Source organism: Sander lucioperca, chromosome 24 (genome assembly GCF_008315115.2).
Source record: "Sander lucioperca isolate FBNREF2018 chromosome 24, SLUC_FBN_1.2, whole genome shotgun sequence".
Taxonomy (NCBI): Eukaryota; Metazoa; Chordata; class Actinopteri; order Perciformes; family Percidae; genus Sander; species Sander lucioperca.
Window position 1 is genome coordinate 14,183,941 of NC_050196.1, and position 19,390 is coordinate 14,203,330.

Consider the following 19,390-nt stretch of genomic DNA (forward strand, 5'->3'; position numbering starts at 1 on the left):
TGTTCTGTGTGATGATGACACACTGCTGTTTGTCATCTGTAGGTGAATCAGTATTGATTAGAAACACTGAGCATCTAAACAATCAACTCTTAATCATCGTTTGTTCATGTTAGTATTCACCACAGGGCGTTTTGCCTCAACCACTGTAACATTTTCAGCAGGCTTAAGATTTAGGAGAAATTCTTGCAACCACAATGTTTGACAACTTCCTTTGTTGTTTCATCCTTTGTCTGTCCATCAGACTGGAGTCCCAGATGACTTCAGACATCCAGGCCATCCTGCAGCTCCTCCAGAGGCAAACCACGTCCGGCCCCCCCGCCTACAGCACCGTCACCTCCAGCCCCGAGTACCAGAGGCCAGCCATCAGGGTGCAGCCGGTGTCAGAGCTCTGCCTCGCTCCGGCTCCGCCTCGGCCACAGGTACACCACACACCCTGCTGATTAATAATCCACAGATTAATGACCAATGAAAATAATCAGTACGCTCATTCCAGAATGTTAATAATTGTTTGTTTTTTAAAATCGAATGGTTCGTATCTAATAATGCGGACAAACTAAAAAGTCTGCAGGTTCATTTCCTCAAGATTATACCTATAATATAACAGCAATGAGAAACAAATAGGTCTGAATTAAAAATGCTGTAGAGTAACAAAACTCTTATTATTTTATGTACTGAATTTAATGTACTAGTCACACGTTACACTACTACTATCATAAAAAATAAAATAATGATTGTGAAATGACTAACTAAAATAAATTTGAAAAGTCAAAAATAAAATGAAATAAAAACGATTTGGAAATGTAAATCTATAATAACCTTGCCAGAGATAGACAAATCAAGTGGACATCTTCCAAAGCTAAAGTTGTTCTGTACATAATTTCCTCTTTGTGCTGCCACGGCTCAGCAAGGAAACTGTCCAGGGAAGCAAAAACCTGGTACTAAAAGTACTGTAACTTTGGAAGATACCCACACTAAGTACAAATACACGTTCTTAAAAGCATGTTGCGTTGATTCAGTGATCTGTACGCTTAGTAATTAGCATTAAAGCTTGTGCTAATATGAGGTGTCTGTATACTGTACTGAGGTCCTGAGGTCTGACTCTCTGCATGAACAGTTTTGCACATTGAAACTATGCTGTGAACTGAGCCAAAGCCATCGTAAAACACTGTAAATGTATGTATGTATGTAATGTATCATGTACAGACTATGTCCAGAGTCTGCAGTAGTATGTGCTCGGTCAGCTGGTTTAGTTTCAACAGACACACAGATAAGGTAGCTGTGTGTAGTCTACTTCCTTTGATATATCTGTCTTTAGTTTCTCTACCAAATGGCTCATGACGCCCACTGCACCCTGTCTTCTTCAGAGCCCCGGCCCAGAAAAAGCCCCGAACAAATCCAAAGATACCTCCACAGTCCTCCTTCACACAGAGACTCTTCCACACGGGAACTTTTCTGGACTGCTTGAGAGTGACACAGACCCCGAGCAGAGACACACACAAAACGGCGTGGACTCTGTAGAGCAACACCACCACCAACAGCCACTGAGGTTCCCATCAGGCCGACAGGCCTCTCTACCTGATGTCCCCAGCAGCTCAGGAATGTTGGGACTCCACAGGCCAGTTTCTGACCCGGGGCTTCCAGGAAAGTAGGCCTCCTCGAGCCCTTCAACGTCGACCGAAGGTCTTCTCTCAAGCTTGACTCAGGGTCTAAGAAAGAGACTGTATATGCAAAGGAAAACAAACTGTAGACTTTCTTCCATCCCTTTTCGGAAAATCTCCCATCCCCCGCCCTTCCAACTCTCTGATTTAAATGTATAAAGTCCATTTATACAGAGGTATTTATACACTATATTATTACCATATGTAAAGTCATCATCTACTGTGTACATACTTTAAATAGAACACTGCCAGCAACATGAGGCACCTAATGTGCTTTTTCTGAAAGAGATATGCATGTTTTTGTTTCTCATGGTTTCTTTTCTTCTGTCGCATGTTCCTCTCACACACACTGCAACTTACCAGGCAATCAGGTGTGAACTTGGCATGCTTACAGACAACTGTAGCTATCAAGTCTCATTTTCTATGACTCTTCCCTCTTCACAGGGACAAAGCTACTTGAAACTCGTTCCGAGGCATTTCTATACTCCACTCCACAGCTTTGAAGTTCATCTTCTATCAGCAGCTCCAAACGATCAACGCAGTCACAAACTATCTATCTAATTTATCTGTATATTTAGCGTGCCTACTGTAAACAGCATTGCCACAACAGAGGAAAATCACGTCTTTTTCAGCTCAAAAATACAGAACACAGCGTAGTGTTAATGTGTGTAGAGGCTGTGTGGACATCCAATAGCACAACAAGACTTTTGTCAGTCTTTGAAAGCAATAATGATGCAGTACTGGAAATGAACAGAATCTTGGTATATTTCTAGAGTTTATTACGCTCTGGAGATAATTGTATACAACCTAAAGAAAGAAAAAAGCATCTTTTAACAGCATTTATGTTGTGAATTAATTTGCTATGTGAGTTTAATAACTCAATCTTCACACATGGGACGTTTGAGTGGCATGTTCAGACAACAAAAAGAATGCTTCAAGTTGTGAATTTAGTAGATTTCAAAAACCAGAATTAGCATATAACCACCTGTATCTTATCAATATTGCGTAAGCTTGGTTGTGGGGTATTTGCAGTCAAAACTTGTAAGGGACATCTACAGTTTGTCTAGGCAGTTTGGGGATTTTAATTATTTCACAACTGTTTTTCTGTGAAAGAATGATTGTAAATGTATTTCTTTGTCTGCGGCTCCTACAGTAAATCATGGCAGATGTTTTTTGGCGACTCTTGGACATCTTACCATCCGAACCGATTATCTTCCAGCAGAAGGTGACAGTTTTCTTCCAGACCACTGTTCCCAGTCCATCATAATTGTACAGTAGTTGTTTGCACTGGTTATGCTGGGACCTGAGTTTGCTATAGCTTTTTATGCCACCAATATTTCTAACATACAGTACTATAAGTAGTTGCATGTATATTATTAACCCATCAGATTTTCAGACAACCCACAAAAAATGTAGAAAAGAAGAAAAAAAATCTTCATATCGCCTGTTGCGATTGGTCCGTCCAGGTTCTGGACGGCTGGAAATCTTGAATGGGAGAGGGCCAGACGTCTCTCCCAGAGCAAATGACACATGAGCTGGCAGATTTCTCTGGTTTTCTCCATCATTCTGTCATAGAAAAAGAACAGTTGTAGACATAAAATCCCCAAACTGCCTTGACATAATGTCCCTTACAAGTGTATGTAAACTTTTGACTGGCAGACAGGAAGCAACATCCTGAATTTTCCATAGAGCTGACGCAATCCCACACAATTTTTGGTTGCATGCTTAGGGTCTTCCATTGTAGAAAAGAAAGCATTCACTAAGAAAGCATCATCAGAAAAACAAAAATGTTTTTTTTTTTCATGTTTTGGGGACACAGCTCAGCCTTCAATAGCCTTAGCTTTATAAGCCTGCTCTAGCCTTTACAAATGACGTCAATCCAATGCAACAAAAACCTGCTTCTCCACCGTCAGATGTAAATGTACTGAAACAATTTAGGGTGAACTGCATGACAAAATTGAATTAGTCATTTATTTAGTTTCCTAACTACACAAGTTCCAACACCCGCTCATGTATTGCATGGAGACCGCACTTGACTAAATTATAAAAGGTCTCAATCAACTGTGTGTGACATATATTGATTTGTAAGGTACAGCACATCATCCAGAGAGATTTAGAAATAATGGTTAGGCCTATTTTTCTAAAAAAAAGTTTCATTTGCCATTATTTTTTTATGTACCTGATAGTTTTTAAAGCCCCTGATGTTTGTTAGGATGCTGTGGACTGCTGGTGGGTGATGGGAAAGTGATGAATGCAATGCACAGCCTCTCAGTGTAGCAAGCAAGACTTCAGTGACAGGCTTTAAGCTGGGTGCTGCATGCACTGTGTGCCGTTGAAATAGTTTGTCTTGATTTAACATTGCACATTGATTCTCATATAATTTCTCCAGAGTTTCTACATCGACTTCAACCTTAATGAGCGTAATTCAGCGTGTTAAAACCCAACACTTTACTGTCATCTAAAGCCTGGGCTTCATTTTGTCCCCTGACTCCTTCAGTGGGAACCAGAGAAGTCAGAAATAATGAAGAAATAGATGGATGAGATAAAAGAAGAACCTTTACAGGACAATCCAAGTGTTTCCAGCAGAGCGCAGGGTGTGTTTTTTTGATAAGCTTTCTTTCTCGAGCACAGATGTAGAACAAAAGTTGCTAAAGCCTAACTCGACATGTCCAACGCCTGAAGAGTCTACTGAACTTTCATGGGATTTGCAAACTTTTGCACAGATTAGAAAAAAGTTGCTGTACTGGATATAAATGTCACTTTTTAAATCTAGTGCTGTTCACAGTTGTTTTTATGCATTTTTTAAATGTTTGCCACTGTATTTTATACAATGCAACACTTAACAGCTAATTTGAATGTTTTTGTTCTTAACTATATTTGAAGAAATTAAATACCTGGTAAATAGAATGGGGACAAATGTGCTATTGTATAAATTAATAAACAGAATGCATACTGATTAGAAAGTGTTTATTGTAAATAACAAAATACGATCTTTACTCCAACATGGGTTGTGTGTAGAGGTTGACTTCAATGCAATCTTTACATATGAAAACTCGGCTGTTTGTACTGAAACATGGAAAACAGAGTTTACAGCTGCATGACAGGATAAACTGTTAACAGGAGGTGCAGAGACAAAGAGAGGGAGAGAGCGTCAACCACAAAGCTGTCGATCAACCACAGGAATTCAACAGGAGACGCTTTTTGTAAAGCTGCACTGAGCTCTTCACATGCAGGTAAACTCCAACTGTGTCATGAAACGTCTGTATACTAAACATGTTTGACATGCTGAGAGTGAAAAACAACTTCAATCAGGTGGAATTGTGGACTGTAGGAAAATGATTAGGGGACCAAAGGGGGTCAAATGAAATGTGCCAGAATTAGACTGATTGAAGTTCAGCATCACACATTGCCAAGTGTTCTACTAATCAGTGTAGTGGGATGAAACGTGGCTGTTTACAGTCTGGACCCATTTACTTACAATTTTACCAGTACATCAGAAGCACCTTAGTCCTTTCACCAATTTCTTGCAAAGAAAAGTGTCTTTGTTCTGCAGAGCTTTAATAAGAAAGTTCTTCACAACAGATGTCTGAGGATTCTGCAGTAAACATTTGTCCTCACAGACAGTAGTGTCCAGTCAGTAAAAAAATTATATGCTGAAAACATTTCTTCTCATCAGTTCCTGTAATGCTTTCAGCAGATTTCTAAGTGACAGTTCCATGTTTGTTAGCTCCTATGGAAGCGCAGGATGGACAGCCTCTCATTTCCAGCTCTGGTCGACAAGCACGACTCTCCCCTCAAACCACATGTCCAGTAAACGGATAATCTCCTCTGGTGAGAAAAGGAAAACATATACTTGTTATCCAGAATGTTTCCTGCACTGAAAATCATTTCCGAGGCATCAGTAAACTCACCTGGATCGTTGTCTGCTATAGTAATGAGGTAGAATAACCCTTTGCTGGAGAGCAACTGTGCTACCACAGACAGAAACCTGTCGGTCACCTCTTCCCCCCGGCCCAGGCAGCCTCTATAGCCGTGCTGCCCGCTGAAAGAAAAGCACACATTGATCACACACAAGATCGATGATGATGATAAATGAGAGGTATCTGATGAAGACCCCCACGTGGCACTGACACTCCAGACCCCCGGCCGACTTCAATCTGACCCAAAGATACTCTGAGACCTCTGGACATGTAGCAACTTGAGCGGATGGATTTATGGATTATGAATCGGCTTCATAAAGACGAATGGAGGACGTTATGAGGTCAGTCAGAGGCTGGACGGCATGACGTCACACAGCAGTCTCCGTCCTTAGGCAACAATCATCAGTGGTACTCTCCACTCGCCGTAGGCCGGACACAAACAAACAAACACGGTTCCTGTGTCCCGTTGCTAACTTACAGCTAGCTTATGCTAACGTCTGTACAGTTGGTACTGTGGCTGTTTGGGGGCGAACAAACAAACGACCCCCCGGTCACATTCACCGGAATGATGCTAGGCGAAAAGTATGCATCGCTGTGAGAAGGAATATGGCGTTTTATATCGGTTTTGTTTGCGTTTCTGCAAATAGACGGTTGCAGGTGGACTGGTGTTTACAGGTTTGTCTTTGCCATTGCATTCATGAACATTTCCACATTCCAGTGCTAATACAAACTATAAATATAACTATACATTACATAACAGTTGATTATTGTTGTATGATTTTACTTTGACTGTCAGCTGTGTGGCGACTGCAGTGCTTTTATTGTCTCCTAGCTGCAGATATGCAGCCTCAATGGATGGCATCTGGGAAGAAGAGGAACCTTCTAGAGACCAAGTGAAGGAACATCTTCTCTGTGCTGAAGCTCTGAGGTAGGACATGCTTTCTCTCAGGATGAACAGCTGCTGGGTTTAATGTTGAGGGACTGAGTTCATTTGAAAGGGTCAGGTCACACAGAGTCCAGAATCTCAACAACATTGTCCACAGTAAGGACTAATCTGGTGGAACTGAGACACTGTGGACATTTCCTCAAACAAAATGTTCATGAGAAAAGACTTGACGGCTCACATGGTTGTGTTGTTAGCTCAGTGGTTACGTGTTTGCATGGGTTTAATTCCTGCTTGTGGTAGAGATATTTCCAGTGACAGGACTGTTACCTTGTGTGTGTTAGACCCAGGTTGTGTTGTGGTGTTTATGCTGAAGAAGTCTAATAGGACTATATGTAGTGATAGATCAGAGTGTAAGCTGCTGTCTTCCCTGTGTTACATCTTCTAAACCCCCCTGGTCAGGTGGCTGCTTTGGTGTTCAGAAGGTCGTAGTTTGAAGCCCTCGGCAGGTCTGCTGGGTTTGAAGGAGTGAACACACAAAGCAATGTGTGAAATGTTTCAGAGAATTAGTGCTGAAGCTGAATGTTCCGTTAGCTCACGACACTGATGGCAGCGTTAGTTTTAGAGTTGTTGGTAAGCTGTCAGAGAGGACGTGTGAGTGTGGTAGTCTTGGTGGTGTAGTGCTGTTGTTAGTTCTCATAAATCTCTGACAACGTTTAGCTGGTTCCATCTTCTCCACTCAGATGGCTTTTGAGTTTGACATTTTGTAGACAAAACACTGAAAAGAATGCAGCCGAGTGTGAAAGTAGATTGAAGTTCTTTCTGGTACTTCTAACCCCAACCTTCATCGCTTAATATTGTTCTCCTCCCGCCCTCAGCTTCATGCATCCCTGAACACACACGTTGCATTTGTTAACGCCTGTATGGCGTGGAAATAGATTAGAAATACTTGGCATCATGTATATAAAATCTAGAGCTGCAACAATTAATTGTTTAATCGATTAGTTGTCAACTCTTAAATTAATCGCCAACTATTTTGATAATTGATTAGTCAGTTTGAGTAATTGTTTAAGACAAAAGTCAAAATTCTCTGATCCAAGCCTCTTAAATGTGAATATTTTCCAGTTTCTTCTCTCCTCTGTGACAGTAAACTGAATATCTTTGAGTTGTGGACAAAGCAAGACATTTGAGGACGTCATCTTGGGCTTTTGGGAAACACTGATCCAGATTTTTCACCATTTTCTGACATTTTATAGACCAAACAACTAATCGATTAATCGAGAAAAAAATCAACAGATAAATTGACAATGAAAATAATCGTTAGTTGCAGCCCTAATAAAATCATTTATTTAAATTGTGAAAGTGCCACAGAATCGTTTGTGAAGGTTGACAAAACTTTTAAAGCCACACCACTTTGCTGGCAATTTTTGCCATAAACAATCCACAGCACTGAATATCAGGCAGTCAGCTGTAGGAGAAGTTGACGTTAGCCATGTGCCATAGAAATGTGATGGTGACGGGTTGTTGTATGTGGGTTTTGGCAGGCGGCCGCTGTTTTCACTACCGGCACTGAATCGTTTAGTGGTAGTGGGGTATCGGACCCCTTTCCCCCCTGGTTGCAGCCCTAATATTAATACGTATCACACATTTCATTTGTTACGGTCTTTCTGTGTCAGCTGGATTGCAATGCAGCTGCATGCAGTTGACCTTAGGGTGCAGCTCAGATACTAAATGATGTCAACAAAACACGGCCTGTCCTCTGCTTGTGAGCTCCAGTTGTCAGCACTAGTAGCTTTACCGTGTGTCTCGGTGTCTTTTATTCCTCCTTGAGGGAAATAAATGGACCCAAATGTGTCGAAGCAGAACAATCCAATAAACTCTTGTTTTCTCTTGTTTTCTCCCCAGATGAGTGCAGAGTTTCCGGACCACAACGGAGAAGTTCCTTCACTCCATTCATGCCTTTTTCATACCGTACTCACTGTATACTCATAGTATTGTATGCCATGAAAAAAATTAATAAAAAAGTAAGTAATAGTAGTAGTAGTAGTAGTAGTAGTAGTAGTAGTAGTAGTAGTAGTAGTAGTATGTATTATGTCAAAAAATCTCTGAAAAAGTCATACAGAATGTCAAAAAGTGTTATTACATAGTTATTACATTGTAATAACACTGTTATAACATGTGTTATGTCAGAAAATCTGTCATTAAAAAAATGTCAAAAAGTGTTATTACACAGTACATAAAAGTGGACGTAAATTATATTTTGTCCATTAATTACCTAAAACTTTTCTTTACCCCCCCTTTTCAAATTTTTATTTTCTGCTGTGTTCTTTTCCCTATTCCTCTCTGAGTTCTTCTACTTTGGACTGTCCCTTTCTGAGTTGTTCTACTGATCTCTGCATACGCGTATTGTGGTGTCTCCCTTTCTCTGAGTTCTCCTGCTCTGGTCTCTCCCTTTGACTGCACTCATCTGGAGTTCTCCTGCTCTGGTCTTTCCCTTTCTCTGAGTTCTCCTGCTCTGGTCTCTCCCTTTCTCTGAGTTCTTCTGCGTCCCTTTCTCTGATCCCTGCCTGTTCTTGTCTTAATACTTTCCTAATTTCTTCTTGCCTGCACTTCCTTTCCTAACCTCTCTTTCCTATCTAAGGGGCCTATCTAAGTGTTTGCACATACGCTGGCACCGAGCCGGTCTTGAACTCTCGACCCTGGGCGCCTTAGAGTCGAGCACAAACCAGCAGCACTACCAACGTAAGTACGCCCAGAAGAGTTCTCCGGATGTATTTGTCTTTGTCATTCTGGGTGTAAAGCTCAAAATAAATGGACTGTCCCTGTGTTGGAACCCATGACCTTAGTGTTTTCCAACCAGCGTTCCTTCACACTGAGCTATCAAATCTGAGACAAGCAAGGCATCTGTTTAATTGTCTATTTGACTTCTTCATTTTAGGCGTTGGACCTTAAAATGTAGTGTGCCGTAAAAGAGTTGAACCCACAACCTTCTGAACAGATTACATGGTGTTCATCATGCTGTGCTACACCTGAAACTGGAAGCTTTCTGGTTGGAGGTTGTATTTAACGTTCACATCACTGAGGAGCGAAATTAAAAAGGACATTTGACTGAGCTGGGATTTGATCCTTCAACCTCACATTGTCACTTCAGCATCTTATCCTGGTGAGCTATTCGTCAGGCTGGGGAAAACATTTTTCGTTCTATTATTTGTTCTTCACACTACCGGGGAGAATCCTTGGACATTTTTAGCCAGACAGGGGAGCCAGGGGATAGATGCTAGATCAGATCCACCAGACGTGTCGATGTTAAAGGACGTGCCTGGTGGCCTGCCTTATTGCGTCTGATTGGCTTACCATGTTATCCTTACCATATAACCAATCTCCACTCCTCATGCCTGAACCTACCCAAGTCAACACGTCTAGTGGATGTGATCTAGCATTTACCGAGCGGCATCAGCCTGTGTCCTGTTGAGCCACTTCTGTCTCTATAATGAACATTCAAAGCACCATGCAAGTCCAAGAGGGCCACGTCGGACCATGTGGTCTGAGCTTGTTAATAAGCAGCTGAATGCTGTGTGGGACAAAGGATGTCTAGCCTCTTTTAGTCCCCTGGGGGCAATAAAGGTTTCATTTGTTCACTCATTAATTCAGTCATTCGTGTGCCCTCCCACTCCTGAAAGTTTTCATTATGAGACAGAGAAGTGGCTCAGCAGGACAGGCTGATGCCTCCCGGTAAATGCTAGATCCCACCCACTAGACGTGTCGAGGTCAGAGGATGTGCCTGGTGGCCTGCCTTATATTGCCTCTGATTGGCTTACCAATCTCCACTCCTCACGCCTGAACCTAACCACGTCAACACTTCTCTCTCTCTCATAATGAAAACTTTCAGGAGTGGGAGGGCACACGAATGACTGAATTAATGAGTGAACAAATGAAACCTTTATTGCCCCCAGGGGACTAAAAGAGGCTAGACATCCTTTGTCCCACACAGCATTCAGCTGCTTATTAACAAGCTCAGACCACATGGTCCGACGTGGCCCTCTTGGACTTGCATGGTGCTTTGAATGTTCATTATAGAGACAGAAGTGGCTCAACAGGACACAGGCTGATGCCGCTCGGTAAATGCTAGATCACATCCACTAGACGTGTTGACTTGGGTAGGTTCAGGCATGAGGAGTGGAGATTGGTTATATGGTAAGGATAACATGGTAAGCCAATCAGACGCAATAAGGCAGGCCACCAGGCACGTCCTTTAACATCGACACGTCTGGTGGATCTGATCTAGCATCTATCCCCTGGCTCCCCTGTCTGGCTAAAAATGTCCAAGGATTCTCCCCGGTAGTGTGAAGAACAAATAATAGAACGAAAAATGTTTTCCCCAGCCTGACGAATAGCTCACCAGGATAAGATGCTGAAGTGACAATGTGAGGTTGAAGGATCAAATCCCAGCTCAGTCAAATGTCCTTTTTAATTTCGCTCCTCAGTGATGTGAACGTTAAATACAACCTCCAACCAGAAAGCTTCCAGTTTCAGGTGTAGCACAGCATGATGAACACCATGTAATCTGTTCAGAAGGTTGTGGGTTCAACTCTTTTACGGCACACTACATTTTAAGGTCCAACGCCTAAAATGAAGAAGTCAAATAGACAATTAAACAGATGCCTTGCTTGTCTCAGATTTGATAGCTCAGTGTGAAGGAACGCTGGTTGGAAAACACTAAGGTCATGGGTTCCAACACAGGGACAGTCCATTTATTTTGAGCTTTACACCCAGAATGACAAAGACAAATACATCCGGAGAACTCTTCTGGGCGTACTTACGTTGGTAGTGCTGCTGGTTTGTGCTCGACTCTAAGGCGCCCAGGGTCGAGAGTTCAAGACCGGCTCGGTGCCAGCGTATGTGCAAACACTTAGATAGGCCCCTTAGATAGGAAAGAGAGGTTAGGAAAGGAAGTGCAGGCAAGAAGAAATTAGGAAAGTATTAAGACAAGAACAGGCAGGGATCAGAGAAAGGGACGCAGAAGAACTCAGAGAAAGGGAGAGACCAGAGCAGGAGAACTCAGAGAAAGGGAAAGACCAGAGCAGGAGAACTCCAGATGAGTGCAGTCAAAGGGAGAGACCAGAGCAGGAGAACTCAGAGAAAGGGAGACACCACAATACGCGTATGCAGAGATCAGTAGAACAACTCAGAAAGGGACAGTCCAAAGTAGAAGAACTCAGAGAGGAATAGGGAAAAGAACACAGCAGAAAATAAAAATTTGAAAAGGGGGGGTAAAGAAAAGTTTTAGGTTTTTTTTTTTTTTTAATTAATGGACAAAATATAATTTACGTCCACTTTTATGTACTGTGTAATAACACTTTTTGACATTTTTTTAATGACAGATTTTCTGACATAACACATGTTATAACAGTGTTATTACAATGTAATAACTATGTAATAACACTTTTTGACATTCTGTATGACTTTTTCAGAGATTTTTTGACATAATACATACTACTACTACTACTACTACTACTACTACTACTACTACTACTACTACTACTACTATTACTTACTTTTTTATTAATTTTTTTCATGGCATACAATACTATGAGTATACAGTGAGTACGGTATGAAAAAGGCATGAATGGAGTGAAGGAACTTCTCCGTTGTGGTCCGGAAACTCTGCACTCATCTGGGGAGAAAACAAGAGAAAACAAGAGTTTATTGGATTGTTCTGCTTCGACACATTTGGGTCCATTTATTTCCCTCAAGGAGGAATAAAAGACACCGAGACACACGGTAAAGCTACTAGTGCTGACAACTGGAGCTCACAAGCAGAGGACAGGCCGTGTTTTGTTGACATCATTTAGTATCTGAGCTGCACCCTAAGGTCAACTGCATGCAGCTGCATTGCAATCCAGCTGACACAGAAAGACCGTAACAAATGAAATGTGTGATACGTATTAATATTAGGGCTGCAACCAGGGGGGAAAGGGGTCCGATACCCCACTACCACTAAACGATTCAGTGCCGGTAGTGAAAACAGCGGCCGCCTGCCAAAACCCACATACAACAACCCGTCACCATCACATTTCTATGGCACATGGCTAACGTCAACTTCTCCTACAGCTGACTGCCTGATATTCAGTGCTGTGGATTGTTTATGGCAAAAATTGCCAGCAAAGTGGTGTGGCTTTAAAAGTTTTGTCAACCTTCACAAACGATTCTGTGGCACTTTCACAATTTAAATAAATGATTTTATTAGGGCTGCAACTAACGATTATTTTCATTGTCAATTTATCTGTTGATTTTTTTCTCGATTAATCGATTAGTTGTTTGGTCTATAAAATGTCAGAAAATGGTGAAAAATCTGGATCAGTGTTTCCCAAAAGCCCAAGATGACGTCCTCAAATGTCTTGCTTTGTCCACAACTCAAAGATATTCAGTTTACTGTCACAGAGGAGAGAAGAAACTGGAAAATATTCACATTTAAGAGGCTTGGATCAGAGAATTTTGACTTTTGTCTTAAACAATTACTCAAACTGACTAATCAATTATCAAAATAGTTGGCGATTAATTTAAGAGTTGACAACTAATCGATTAAACAATTAATTGTTGCAGCTCTAGATTTTATATACATGATGCCAAGTATTTCTAATCTATTTCCACGCCATACAGGCGTTAACAAATGCAACGTGTGTGTTCAGGGATGCATGAAGCTGAGGGCGGGAGGAGAACAATATTAAGCGATGAAGGTTGGGGTTAGAAGTACCAGAAAGAACTTCAATCTACTTTCACACTCGGCTGCATTCTTTTCAGTGTTTTGTCTACAAAATGTCAAACTCAAAAGCCATCTGAGTGGAGAAGATGGAACCAGCTAAACGTTGTCAGAGATTTATGAGAACTAACAACAGCACTACACCACCAAGACTACCACACTCACACGTCCTCTCTGACAGCTTACCAACAACTCTAAAACTAACGCTGCCATCAGTGTCGTGAGCTAACGGAACATTCAGCTTCAGCACTAATTCTCTGAAACATTTCACACATTGCTTTGTGTGTTCACTCCTTCAAACCCAGCAGACCTGCCGAGGGCTTCAAACTACGACCTTCTGAACACCAAAGCAGCCACCTGACCAGGGGGGTTTAGAAGATGTAACACAGGGAAGACAGCAGCTTACACTCTGATCTATCACTACATATAGTCCTATTAGACTTCTTCAGCATAAACACCACAACACAACCTGGGTCTAACACACACAAGGTAACAGTCCTGTCACTGGAAATATCTCTACCACAAGCAGGAATTAAACCCATGCAAACACGTAACCACTGAGCTAACAACACAACCATGTGAGCCGTCAAGTCTTTTCTCATGAACATTTTGTTTGAGGAAATGTCCACAGTGTCTCAGTTCCACCAGATTAGTCCTTACTGTGGACAATGTTGTTGAGATTCTGGACTCTGTGTGACCTGACCCTTTCAAATGAACTCAGTCCCTCAACATTAAACCCAGCAGCTGTTCATCCTGAGAGAAAGCATGTCCTACCTCAGAGCTTCAGCACAGAGAAGATGTTCCTTCACTTGGTCTCTAGAAGGTTCCTCTTCTTCCCAGATGCCATCCATTGAGGCTGCATATCTGCAGCTAGGAGACAATAAAAGCACTGCAGTCGCCACACAGCTGACAGTCAAAGTAAAATCATACAACAATAATCAACTGTTATGTAATGTATAGTTATATTTATAGTTTGTATTAGCACTGGAATGTGGAAATGTTCATGAATGCAATGGCAAAGACAAACCTGTAAACACCAGTCCACCAGCAACCGTCTATTTGCAGAAACGCAAACAAAACCGATATAAAACGCCATATTCCTTCTCACAGCGATGCATACTTTTCGCCTAGCATCATTCCGGTGAATGTGACCGGGGGGTCGTTTGTTTGTTCGCCCCCAAACAGCCACAGTACCAACTGTACAGACGTTAGCATAAGCTAGCTGTAAGTTAGCAACGGGACACAGGAACCGTGTTTGTTTGTTTGTGTCCGGCCTACGGCGAGTGGAGAGTACCACTGATGATTGTTGCCTAAGGACGGAGACTGCTGTGTGACGTCATGCCGTCCAGCCTCTGACTGACCACATAACGTCCTCCATTCGTCTTTATGAAGCCGATTCATAATCCATAAATCCATCCGCTCAAGTTGCTACATGTCCAGAGGTCTCAGAGTATCTTTGGGTCAGATTGAAGTCGGCCGGGGGTCTGGAGTGTCAGTGCCACGTGGGGGTCTTCATCAGATACCTCTCATTTATCATCATCATCGATCTTGATCATTTACAGAGGCATACCAAAACAGGGGAACGGGCATTAAAGAACAACAAAACAAAAAATGAAATCAAACAAAGTAGTTTGATAATATGTTTTTGATAAACAATCCAAATACGAGTTTCTTTCAAATCACATATAAGGTAAACACATTGAGCAACCCCAGCTTCAGGTGCTGGACCTCAACATTTACGGACACACTCAAGGTCCCATCTCAAGTTACTGTCATTTCACTGAGAAACAGCACAGGATGATTTTAGCTGTCCTCTCAACCTGTAGAAGTTATGAGCCCAAATACATTTCCGGTTTGACCCACTACTCTATTACTCTATTTATCCATTTCTGCAGCTGCAGTTGTGTTGGTTTTTAATCATGCTGAGCTGTCTGTGAATGAATGTATTTATCATTCAATTAAATAGGATCGCCAGGGTAGAAACACATTGCCACTTCTCTCTCTGCTTAGGCTCCCCTGTCTGGCTAAACAATATTGGAATGTCCAATATCAGTCAAGTGTTTTTTTTTTTTTTTTTATCATGTCCAGTCATTAAAAATCGGCTTAATTGTTGTAAATGCATGGGATAAGAAAACATCTTGAATATATGCATGAGTTTCTCTTTCAGTTGCACTGATGTGAATCCTGCAGCAGCACAGTGCACAGCAAAGCCAGCTTCTTGTTTCACTGCAGCCTGTCATCACATCCATGGTGAGACTTTTACATTAGCATGTTAGGTATTCACATGGGTGTGGGTGTGGGTGTGGACAGTATCTCCGCCTGTCACGCGGAAGACCGGGGTTCGATTCCCCGACGGGGAGCCAGAGGAAAACGTGGAGGACGTCGGGGGATTTTGCCATTGTTGCTGTCGCTTCGCTGAGAGGACGTTGGGGGATTTTGCCGTTGTTGCTGTTGCTTCGCTGAGGACAACGTTGGATTGCGCTGCACATTGGCAAAACTGTTTGCTCCCTTCTCTTCCCCCCCTGTGCCCAATTGGCCATTGATTAAATCACCTCTGTCCCAGCCAAATGGACAGCGCCCTGGCTACCCCCAGTGGCGGGAGGATTAACAGCAACAAATAATAAACAAACCCAAATGGCTCTCACACACCGGCCCCTAATTGTTTCTGGCAGAAGACAAAACAATTCATAACTTTAACACAAGGAGCCCCTATATGTGAAACAACTCTACCGATTGAAACATTCAACTTAAAAGAACTCCCCATAGTCCATAAACGAATATTCCTTGGCCTTCCCTTGACCACAGGTAGAACTTCCATTAGTCTGTTGCTTCACAAAGAAGACAAATCTTTGTCACCGGTCTTTCGATTACACTGGTCTTGGTTTTAAGACGGACAGAGCGTACAAGTCCTTTCCTATCAGGAAATGTCTGCAGTATACGTCCAAGTACCCAGGATCCACGGGGTGCTGCTGAATCGACGACAACAACTACATCTCCAAGTACGAAACTTCTTTTCACTTTATTCCATTTTTGTCGTTCTTGCATCAATGGTAAATATTCTTGCGTCCATCGCTTCCAGAAGAGATCAGCTATGTACTGAGCTTGTCTCCATCTCCTTTTAATGTACAGATCTCTTTTTTCAAAGAGTCCAGGTGGAAGAATAGGCTTTCCTTTCATCAACAAAATGTGATTTGGTGTTAATGGCTCAAGATCATTGGGATCTTCAGACAATCTTGTAATAGGACGATCATTAAGTATGGCTTCCACTTCACATAACACAGTGTGAAATCCCTCATCGTCCAAACACTGCTGACGAAGAACGGTGTTCAGAATCTTTTTGACCATACGTATGATCCGTTCCCATACACCACCATGATGGGATCCAGCAGGGGGGTTGAAACTCCATTTTATTCCTTCCTGTGCCAAAGTCCTTTGAATTTTGTCCTGGTCCATTGAAGCTAGAGCTTCCCTGAGCTCTCTTTCAGCTCCTACGAAATTAGTTCCGTTATCTGATCGCATCTTAGAAACTTGTCCTCTACGGCAGATGAATCTTCTCAATGCATTAATACAAGAATCTGTATTAAGTGAGTAAGCGACTTCCAAATGGACTGCTCTACTTGTCATGCAAGTGAAAAGTACTCCGTAGCGCTTTAGGATATTACGACCTCTCTTGACGTCAATTGGCCCAAAATAATCCACACCAACATTTGTAAACGGTGGAAGATCAGGCACAATTCTTTCCGTGGGTAGATCCGCCATTTTTTGCTCACCCACTTTACCTCTGCAACGTCTACAGAAGTAACATCCAGCAATTACTTTCCTCACCGCTGAGTTGGCGTTTGTAATCCAATATTTTTTTCTTAGAGTAGAGAGTACATGATTTCTACCACCATGGCCCAGTTGCTCATGAATATGGCGGAGTAAAAGAGTGGAGATATGTTGTTCTTTGGCTAAAATGAGTGGGTGCTTTGCAGCTTCAGGCATGCACGCTTTGCTTAGCCGTCCTCCAACTCTTAAAAACCCTTCTTCATAAACTGGGTCAAGTTTATAGATGGGGCTCTCTTTCTTTACTTTGGACCTTCCAGATGCTAATGCATCAATTTCGTTGTGAAACCTTTCCCATTGACTGAAACGAACAATCGAGGTCTCGGCTTCAACAAGATCCTCTGCAGACAACTTTTGCTCACCTAAGGTGGCTTTAAATTTCTGCATGCCCACATTGACAGTCAGTTGACTCGTATCATCACTTGACGACAGTAACTGCTTCCTTTCCTTACTTAAAGCAGTCAATATCATTCTTAACTTTAGAATCCAACCTACGGCCAGTTTCAACCTTTTCCAACTGGAAAAGTAAGTGATCAGTTTATGCGTGGCATTCGAGACGTCTTCAATGACCACTGCATTCACTGTGAAGTTCCTTTTAACTTCTGGGTCATCATCAATGTCTGTATCCAAAGTATGTGCTGGCCACTCATTTTCTGCTTTCCACAGAAACCTTGGACTTTCAATCCATCTCCCTTGAATCAGATGTTCAAGTTTGAGTCCCCTAGAGGCGTCATCTGCTGGGTTTTGTGCTGAAGGAACATATCTCCACTGTGCAATATCTGAGGCGTCTCTGATGGTTGCTATTCTGTTTGCAACAAACGTTTTGAACCTTTTATCCTCATTCTTTATGTATTTTAATACTGCTGTACTGTCCGTCCAGAATTGTGATTTCCCCAAAGGAAGCTGTAGCTCTGATCTTAGCATCTTATCCACTTTAACAGCAAGAACTGCACCTGTCAGTTCTAAGCGAGGAATAGTCATTTGTTTTAGTGGAGACACCCTCGCTTTGCCAAGTATGAAAGTAGTATGGACCTCGTTCTTGTTGTTTTGCAACCTGAGGTAAGTAACTGTGCCATGTGCAATCTCACTGGCATCAGAGAAGTGATGCAACTGAGCAGAAGTTATCTGTCCGAAGTCTTCTGGCTTGTAACATCTACTGATCTTGAATCTTTCAACATTTTCAAGATCTTTCCACCACTTGTTCCACCTTTGTCGAAAGGATTGGGGTATTGGATCATCCCAACCGTACTTCAGTCGACATAGGTCTTGCAAAATCATCTTAGCTGGGATTGTGAATGGGGCTAAGAAACCCAAAGGATCATACACAGAACTAATCATAGATAACATTCCACGCCTTGTATGAGGTTGATCTCTGATGTTAAATTTGAACTTGAAGGTGTCAGTTTCGCTGCACCAAAGTAGTCCAAGAGCTCGTTCAACTGGTAACTTGTCTCTGTCCAGATCCAACTCCTTGAAGTGCTTGGATTTCTGTCCTTCTGGAATTTGCAACAACACTTCACGATTGTTACTACTCCATTTCGTGAGATTGAAGCCTCCCAACTTGCAGATAGCAGTAAGGTTTCTGACCATGAGCGTAGCGTCTTCTTTAGAAGGTAAACTCTTCAGAAGGTCATCCACATAGAAATTTCTTGTGACTGTGTCAATTACTTCTGCTGAAAAACGGGTTTGATTGTCGTTAGCGGTTTTTCGCAGAGCATAACATGCACAGCTAGGAGAAGATACAGCTCCAAATAAGTGAACAGTCATACGATACTGCACAAGTTCCTTTTCCAAGTTTCCTTCTGGCCACCACAAAAACCTCAAAAAGTCCATATGTTCATTATCAACCTTGACCTGATGGAACATTGACTGTACGTCCGCCATGATTGACACGGGTTCCTGCCTGAACCTTGTCAAGACTCCTAACAAAGAGCTTGTCAGATTTGGTCCTTGCAGAAGCTCCTTATTTAGCGAAACACCTTTATATTCTGCCCCACAATCAAACACGATGCGCAGATTCCCTTTTTGTGGATGGTACACACCATGGTGAGGGAGATACCAGATTTTTCCCTCAGAGCGCTCCAACTGGCTCTCTGGTACCCGCTCAGCATATCCTTTGTTGATGACGTCAGTAAGGAAATCTGTATATTCCTCGTGAAATGTTTCATCCTTCAGAAGTCTCCTTTTCAAAGCACTGACGCGCTGCTTAGCGACAGAAAAGTTGTTTGGCATGTTTACATGTGGTGTCCTGAAAGGCAGTTTCATCGTGTAGTGGCCATCTTTAAGTTGCACTGAACTTTCCACTATTTCCATAAATTTCTTTTCCTCTCTTGACATTTCCTCT

At 42.2% G+C, this 19,390-nt stretch overlaps 1 protein-coding gene and 3 long non-coding RNA genes across 12 annotated transcripts in view; 2 read left to right on the top strand and 2 right to left on the bottom strand.

Moving 5' to 3' along the window:
- The window catches only part of kcnh7 (potassium channel, voltage gated eag related subfamily H, member 7), a 62,269-nt gene extending 57,698 nt beyond the window's left edge, over positions 1-4,571 (top strand). For 6 of the 7 annotated variants that reach the window (XM_031291707.2, XM_035998691.1, XM_031291705.2 and 3 more), the window contains 2 exons: positions 242-419; positions 1,365-4,571. In XM_031291707.2, coding sequence (XP_031147567.1) covers positions 242-419; positions 1,365-1,649 — 463 coding nt within the window. In that variant the 3' untranslated portion in view covers positions 1,650-4,571. The remainder of the gene's footprint in view (positions 1-241; positions 420-1,364) is intronic. The other variant, XR_004896612.1, reaches the window with a different exon arrangement.
- Positions 4,572-5,169: 598 nt separating this feature from the next.
- On the bottom strand, positions 5,170-5,780 carry LOC118494475. Its single transcript, XR_004896626.1, has 2 exons — positions 5,570-5,780; positions 5,170-5,486 (listed from the first exon to the last, which is right to left on the bottom strand). It is a non-coding gene; the product is annotated as an uncharacterized LOC118494475 (long non-coding RNA).
- Positions 5,781-6,292: 512 nt separating this feature from the next.
- Positions 6,293-8,662, top strand: LOC116044516. Of its 2 annotated transcripts, none has more exons than XR_004103688.2 (3): positions 6,293-6,506; positions 8,367-8,495; positions 8,539-8,662. It is a non-coding gene; the product is annotated as an uncharacterized LOC116044516 (long non-coding RNA). The 2 variants fall into 2 exon arrangements; XR_004896625.1 differs by having other exon boundaries at positions 8,367-8,489; positions 8,536-8,662.
- Positions 8,663-11,848: 3,186 nt separating this feature from the next.
- Positions 11,849-14,229, bottom strand: LOC116044518. Of its 2 annotated transcripts, none has more exons than XR_004896624.1 (3): positions 13,996-14,229; positions 12,013-12,135; positions 11,849-11,963 (listed from the first exon to the last, which is right to left on the bottom strand). It is a non-coding gene; the product is annotated as an uncharacterized LOC116044518 (long non-coding RNA). The 2 variants fall into 2 exon arrangements; XR_004896623.1 differs by having other exon boundaries at positions 11,849-11,960; positions 12,007-12,135.
- Positions 14,230-19,390: the final 5,161 nt, after the last annotated feature.